At 47.3% G+C, this 8,335-nt stretch overlaps 1 protein-coding gene across 1 annotated transcript; it reads right to left on the bottom strand.

The window, feature by feature from the left end:
- Positions 1 to 4,797: 4,797 nt before the first annotated feature.
- LOC138926524 (uncharacterized) lies at positions 4,798 to 7,761 on the bottom strand. Its single transcript, XM_070280976.1, has 2 exons — positions 7,476 to 7,761; positions 4,798 to 4,934 (listed from the first exon to the last, which is right to left on the bottom strand). Exons 1-2 carry the CDS (start codon positions 7,759 to 7,761, stop codon positions 4,798 to 4,800), a joined length of 423 nt encoding a protein of 140 aa, XP_070137077.1.
- Positions 7,762 to 8,335: the final 574 nt, after the last annotated feature.

Here is an 8,335-nt window from a genome sequence, read left to right on the forward strand (position 1 = left end):
TAAGATTCGCGATTTAACAAAAAAATATAAAGAATAATTCTGGAAGATTTGATAAATAGCTTTTGTGAACTAAATCTAACAATGGCAACCGGAGGTTCAGCACCAAATTTTTCTGCAGGCAGTGTAGCCACAGCCGGCAGTTTAACAGTAGAATTGATAAACAGATTAATAAACGCTCAATTGAATGAAGTTAGCAGGAAAGTAGAATGTTTAGAAGGAAGGCTAGCCACAGATGCAAACACTGTGGAAGATTATAAAGTACAAACAATTGACCCAGCTATAAAATGCGATACAACACTTGAAGTGGTAAAATCCTTACCAAATTTCACAGGGGAAACAACACAATATGTAGGTTGGAGGGAAGCTGCAGAAACTGCAATGAGTCTCTATAAAATTGAAAGTGAACAATATTTTATCGCCCTAACAATTTTACGAAATAAAATTATGGGAGCTGCCCATGATGCTCTTACCAATCATGGCATAGTTTTAAACTTTAAAGCAATCCTATCCCGATTGGACTTTATATATAGTGACAAACGACCAATACATGTTCTCGAGTCAGAACTAAGTATCCTCAGGCAAGGACGAATGACAGTTACTGAGTACTATAACGAAGTCAATAAAAAAATGACCTTACTAATAAACAAAACCATAATGACGTACGGAAAGGACAGTGTAATTACCAAAGAAACAAACAATTCAATAAGGAGAAATGCTCTACGAGTATTTATATCCGGACTTAATGGATCTATTTCAAAAACTCTTTTCTCATTAAATCCACCAGATTTGCCCAATGCTTTGGCAAAGGTCCAAGAATTAGAATCAAACAACTTCCGTGCTCAATTCGCAAATAGGTTTAATGGATTTAAAAATGAAAGTAAATATCGGGGAATCAACTTACGATTTGATCAAATACGGCAAAATAATAATACCACTAAAATGGGAAATAATTTTAATCATAACCAAAATTACAATTGGCCACAAAAGGGAAATTTTTGGCAAAATAATAATCAAAATAATAATCATAAGCAACAAGCTATCGAGCCAATGGATGTTGATCCACCGATTCAACTCCAGAATAAATCTAATAACAATCGGCAGCCGAGCCAAAATTGGCAGTCAAATAGTAACCAGGGAAGATATAATAATTGGCAGGCAAACGATAATCAAGGTAGATATAATAATAATTATCATCAAAATAAAAATCGTTCAAATTTTTATAACACAAATCAAAATAGAGAGCAAACTCAAGCTCAAAAAGGGAATCAGATGGAACAGAAAGTCAGCCAGCTAATAAAGTAACCAGATTAAATAATATTAATGAAGACCATTTTTTAGACCAGACCCCTACAGAGGAATGCCTTATTTAAATAGGATAGATCGACAAACCCCGAAGCAGCTAAAGGTTGTAATAGATACAGGAGCCACTGCTTGTTACATAAAAAGGGGAATTTATGAAAATAAAAACGAGCTACCAATATACAAAAAGGTAACAACAGTTCATGGCTACTCAATTATTAGGTATTACCATATTATAAATATATTTGAAACAAAACAATTATTTTATGAAATCGAAGGTTTAGAATCTGATATTCTAATTGGATTCAATTTATTAAGAAAAATTGGAGCTATAATAAATATAGATAAGGGAATCTTGGAATACAATGGGAAAAAGGAGAAGTTAAAATATTATGATAATGAGGAGAAAAATGAAATACGTTTAATTGAAGAAAATAATATTCTTCCGTTAAAAGAATTTATTATAAAAAAGTATTTTGATGAAAATGGTAGCAAAAACACAGATTCATTATTTGTTGAAAATAGTGAGAAAAGCTTGGGAGTTAAAAATCCCGAGAACGCTGACGTAGAAATATCCGTCAACAAAAATACAAATATCTTGGGAACAAAAAATCCCGAGAACGCCGACGTAAAAATATCCGTCAACAAAAATACAAATGTCTTGGGAACAAAAAATCCTGAGAACGCCGACGTAGAAATATCCGTCAATAAAAATTAAAATATCTTGGGAATTAAAAATCCTGAGAGTGCCGACGAAGTAAATACCGTCAAAAATCAAATAAATAATATAGGTACAGACCAATTAGGCGGACTGAGGGAAAAGATAGTTCACTATATTGAAAAGGAGCATTCAAAGATAAATATGCAAATTCCTTTTAGAACAGACATAAAGGGGGAAATAAATCTTATCCACGATAGGCCAATATACGGGAAGCAGTATCCGTATGCTCTATCTGTCAACAATTTCGTGAATAGCGAAATCAAAAGAATGTTATCAGAAAAAATAATAAGGCCTAGCAGAAGCCCTTACAATTCACCACTTCTGGTAGTCCCAAAGAAAGGAGAGAATCAAGACGGAAGCCGTAAATTAAGACTCGTCATTGATTACAAAAAATTGAATGAAAGTACTATACCTGACAGGTACCCAATGCAAGACCCATTCGTAATTCTATCAAATTTGGGAAAAGCAAGATATTTTTCAACAATAGATTTAGAGTCAGTATTTCATCAGATACTAATGAAAGAATCTGATGTCGAAAAAACAGCCTTTTCAATAAATAATGGAAAATACGAATTTTTAAGAATGCCATTCGGATTAACAAATGCACCAAGAATCTTTCAAAGAGCAATGGACGATATTCTAAGAGAACAAATAGGGAAAACGTGTCATGTCTATATGGACGACATTATAATATTCTCAAACTCAATTGAACAACACTATACAGATCTAAACAGAATTATAAATATATTATTGAGGGCAAACATGAAAATCTCTTTAGAAAAATCTAAGTTTTTCAAACGCGAAACCCGTTTTCTAGGATACATGGTATCCTATAACGTCATCAAGACAGACCCAGAGAAAATTGAAACCATTAGAAAATATCCGCTTCCAGAAAATATTCGGGAACTAAGAAGTTTTCTAGGTTTTACGGGCTATTATAGAAAATTTGTTTCAAACTACGCCTACATAGCCATATATTGATTCAGCTGGATGAACCAGCAATTAAAGCTTTTAACGAGCTGAAAGAAAATCTCATTGCTCAAGTAGAACTAGTTCAACCGGACTATAATAAAAAATTTACCTTGACCACCGACGCTTCAGACGTCGCAATTGGTGCAGTTTTATCTCAAGAAGGAAAACCAATTACTTTTATTTCAAAAACCTTGTCTAAAACAGAACAAGCTTATGCGACTAATAAGAAGGAACTTTTAGCGATAGTATGGGCTCTTAAAAATCTAAGAAATTACTTATACGGAGTTGTATAGGGGGGCGTGGTTCCGCAAAAAGATTCCAGAAAGGTTTAGAATGAAATAAGAAGTCGGGGGCGTCTTTTTCGGTGCTATAACGCGGTCAGCTTTATTCGGCTGCTTACATGAGATTGAACTTAAAAACTAGTGGAAAAAAAAGAGATCGCCGACAGCCAACGAGCGAGAAGAGAGGCACAGAGGGGCGAGTGTGGACGCGCTCTTCAGCGCGGGTGCGCTCTTCAGCGCGGATGCGCTCTTCAGGTGAGTGGCACCACGGCCCCTCACCTAAAAATTCCGCCCCCTTTGCAATCACTCGGGTTGCAATAGCTCCCTCGAAGTTATGGCTGGTGGCAGGCTCCGGATACGACCCATCCAAACACGGTGCTCTGGGCCACTGGGAGTCCGTCCTGGATCTTCAGGAAGCCCGGTTGAATAATCCGTGGGTACATATCTGCATCCAGGACGACGGAGATTGTCGCTGGCACGCACCGCCTCGCTCAGCTCCCGGGACGGCGTACGAACTCGCACGTGAGGCTCGATCTTGAACATGACCTCCAGCCGAACGCTGTCATCGGTCGTTGACCCCACGGTGGCGGAACACACCTGTTCGTCCCCCACGCTGGTAGTGGGCAGCCGGAAACACGCAGCGAGCGAGGCGTCGATGCAGCTCGAGGGCGTGCATGGGTCGATGAGGGCCCCCGTATCGAAGCTCCGGGTCCCGGTGTCGATCCGCACGAGTGCAGTCGGCAGCACGTTGACGCTGTTCCGTTGCAACAGCGATGAGAGGGTGGGCGCAGCGACCGCGTCCAGCGGGGGCCCTCGACGAGAGGCGGAACTTTGCCTAGGTGCGGATGACGCGGGCGGATGAGCGGGGGTTGGCAATCGAGGAGTGGCGGACGAAGGCCGAGGATGCATCGACGAGTGCCGGGACGTCGGTGGCCGTGGATCGGGTTGGGATTGCCGGAAAGTGGCGGACCCAGGCCGAGGAGCACCCGAACCGCGTCGGGAGTTGGCGGATGACGGCCGGGCGCCAGACGTGACACTCTGTGTCCTGACTCCCGCGCTCCGTGACCGGTGCTCCTCTTGGCGTGCCTTGCGCCGAGCCCGCGGCTTCTCCACGAGATGCAGCAGCGTGTGGTGATCCTGTCCACACGTCTTAAAACCGTCACCCCGACGACAGGATCCGTCGGAGTGCTCGTGGGCCAGGCAGCTCGAGCAGTACCGGTTCACATGAACCGCTCGGAGCCGCTTCTCGGCGCTAAGGCGTAGGAAACGCCGACACTTCTTTAAGGCGTGGATTCCATTGCAGACTCGGCAACGGTAGGATTGGATACCACGAGTACATCTGCTCTCCAGCGATGCTTGGGTGTTGCGTGGACGTGGCGACATCGTGTTGGCTATGGCTGACGGAAATATTATAAAGGAACAAATAACATGATCAGAATCGGTGTAAAATGAAGGTTCGGAACTACGGGCAGAGCTACGGGACAGCACAATTGGACAGGAACATTGGAGCGGAAGAAATGTTGATCACTGTGGGTAGGCGGACGCGTCCAACGGAAGAAGCACGACCTTAACAACGGGCCGCTTTACAAGCCCTCGCGCAGTGCGGATGTCGATCACGCGGACATGGCCATCAGAGCCGGGATACACCGCGTCAACCCTGCCTAAACGCCACTCATCGGACGGAAGGTTGTCTTCCTTGATGACGACCATATCCCCAACGCGGAGGTCCCTCGTAGGGGCTCGCCACTTGTTTCTCTTATGGAGCTCCTTGAGATACTCCTCCTTCCACCAGAGCTGAAATTGCTGCTGAAGCGCCTTGAGGTGTGGCCAACGATTGATGATGGAACTGGTGTCCCCCTTTATCTCGGGCTCGACCGTGGCGAGAAGTGGTCCTCCCACAAGAAAGTGCCCGGGTGTAAGAGCTAGCAGGTCAGCAGGGTCTTCGGACATTGGCGCGAGTGGCCGCGAATTCAGGCACGCCTCGATCTTCGCCAGGAGAGTAGCCAGCTCCTCAAAGGTGTATTTTCGCGTGGCGGCGGACTTGTAGAACAAGGTCTTGAAGCTCTTGACCCCTGCTTCCCAAAGGCCCCCCATGTGGGGAGCTCCCGGAGGAATGAAATGCCAGAGAAGCTGCTGGTGACTATAGGCACCAGTCACAGCCCCCTTTAGGCTCTGGAGAAAATCGCGGGATAGTAGAGCAGCTGCTCCCACAAAGGTCTTCCCGTTGTCGGACTGCACTTGACGGGGGCATCCTCTCCGGGACACGAACCGTGCGAAAGCCGCCAGAAATTTCTCGGTCGTAAGGTCCGACGTAGGCTCTAAATGGATGGCCTTAGTGGAGAAACACACAAACACCAACACATAACCCTTTGTGATGAGACAGGCCCTCCCCGTATAGTTTTTTATCTCGAAGGGACCGGCATAATCCACACCGGTGTGCGTGAACGGGCGCGAGAAGGACGTCCGTTCCTTGGGTAGCTCTCCCATGAGTTGCGTCTGCAACTTCTTCTTGTGGATGACACATACCTTACAAGAATGGACAACAGACTTGACCAAGTTCCTCACCCTTGGAATCCAGAACTTGGCCCGGATCAGACGGATCATCAGCTGACTGCCACCGTGCAGCGTGATGCGATGTGTAAAATGAACCAGGAGTCGAGACAGCTGACAGTCGTACGGAAGGATAATAGGGTGCCGTTCGTCATAGTGGAGAAGCTCAGAGGACGTGACCCGGCCGCAGGCTATTGCCGCCGATATTGGACGCTTTTCGCTTAAGCAGCCCATCTCAGAGACGAAGTGTCTGCGCTGAGTGACGGAAACTAGAAGACGTTCAGCCGACGTTATCTCATTAGCGGTCAGGTGCTCTTCAAACGAAAGTCGAATCTTCCGCGCGCGCTGGATGAAGCGATTAACATAGGAAAGGACTCGTAATGCCTTGTCGAGTGTGGAAAAACGCTCAAGGAGATCTTCGGGGGGTACTTTCGCGACATGGACCTTGACTGCTCGCTTCTCGAGTTCAGTCACGGGGGTATCATAGCCTTGAGTGGGCCAGTCGCTGCGAGGCCTCTGCAGCCAGTCAGGACCGTGCCACCACAACTGGTTATCTGCAAGATCTTGGAGAGCTACGCCCCGGCTAGCGAGATCCGCAGGGTTATGCCCGGAGCGGACATGTGCCCATTTCTGCACGTCGGTGAACTGGGTGATCTTGGTCACCCGGTTGGCCACGAACGTTGCCCACTGGCACGCTGGCTTATGCAGCCACGCGAGGACAATAGTCGAGTCGGTCCAACAGTATAGGGCAGACGCGGCCCCTGGCATTTGTGGCAGAACGGCGGTGGCCATCTCGGACAACAACAAGGCACCGCACAGTTCTAGTCGAGGGAGCGAAACCGTCTTAACTGGGGCCACTCGAGTCTTTGCAGTCAGCAGGGTCACTATTACCGTGGACCCGATTTCGACACGAACGTAAATTGCTGCGCCGTACGCCTTCTGTGAAGCGTCGCAGAACCCGTGGTGTTCGACCTTTAGGTGTGGTCGGAACGCGACCCATCGAGGAACACGAATCTGATCGAGCACCGAGTAATTCTTTAGGAAGTCAACCCATCGCTGACAAAAATCTTGAGGGAGGGCGTCATCCCACCCTAGATCCAGAAGCCAAATGTCTTGCATGAACATTTTTGCCCGAACAATGAAAGGAGCGAGCCAACCTGCTGGATCGAACAATTTGGCAATTTGGGAGAGGACTTGGCGCTTCGTGAAAACCGAGCCGGAAGTCAATTCTGGCGGGACAAAAAAGAATTCATCAGTCGTCACTTTCCACCGCACGCCGAGTGTCTTGGCCGTGCTCTCTGCATCGATGTCGAGAAAGTCAGCATGGAGACGGTGGTCGATCGGAATGTCGGCCAGGATTGCCTTGTTATTCGACGTCCATTTCCTAAGTGGGAACCCTGCTGACTCTAGGGCCCCTTTCAGCTCCCGAATCGAAGCTTGGGCTTCAGTTTTGGAGTCTGCCCCCGCGAGAACGTCATCAACGTACATAAACTGCCGGATAATTTGACTTGCCTGCGGATACTTCGACTCTTCGTCGTCAGCGAGCTGTCGCAGCACACGGATCGCCAGGAACGGGGCACAATTGACACCGAAGGTGACCGTTTTCAACTCGTAGTCGCGGATATCCCCATCGGGATTGCGAAACAAAATACGTTGGAGCGGAGTATGCTTGGGGTCTACCCAAATTTGCCGATACATCTTCTCGATGTCGGCGTTGAAGACAAACTTAAAGTACCGCCACTTTAGGATTTGAATCGTCAGGTCGGATTGTAAGACCGGGCCCGCGTAAAGAATGTCGTTCAGACTGGTCCCGTTTGCGGACGGGCTCGAAGCATTGAAGACCACTCGCACCTTGGTGGTCGTGCTTTCGGGCTTGAAGACTGCATGATGTGGTAGATAGTAGGTAGCGGAATTGCTCGCGGGAGAGACCTCGGTCATGTGGCCTAAGTCGATGTACTCCTGAATTACCGAGTCATAGCGGGCCTTAAGGGGCGGGTCCCTCTTCAGGCGCTGCTCGTTACGCAGAAACTGAGCAAGGGCAAAGGAGCGTGAAGCCGCTAGCTCGGAACCCTTCTGCCCGGGGTCGCGTAAGGGGAGCGTCACAACGTACTTGCCACACTCGTCTCTTTTCGTCGTCTGGACAAAATTGTGCTCGCAAACGGAATCCGATTCCGAGCTTATCGGTGTGGGCACATCTTCCACCTCCCAGAATTTGGTGAGGAGCTGATCCAGTGAGTCACCGAGGCTGGGGGCCACTCGTGTGGAAAAAACGGACACGCTGCGGGGATTGGCTGGAGATAATGGGCCTGTCAGCACCCATCCAAAAATGGTCTCCTGACCGAGAAGCGACCCGCATATGTTAGCCTTGGCATTACCGAGGAGAATGGACGGAAGAATGTCAGCTCCTATTAGTACATCGACTTGGGAGCTCTCAAAGAAGTTGGGGTCCGCCAGGGGAATGTCGGGCAGCCCCTTGAGACGATCTCGCGGAATCGGGTATGATGGCAGATTT

This window comes from Drosophila bipectinata, chromosome XL (genome assembly GCF_030179905.1).
Source record: "Drosophila bipectinata strain 14024-0381.07 chromosome XL, DbipHiC1v2, whole genome shotgun sequence".
Lineage (NCBI taxonomy): Eukaryota > Metazoa > Arthropoda > Insecta > Diptera > Drosophilidae > Drosophila > Drosophila bipectinata.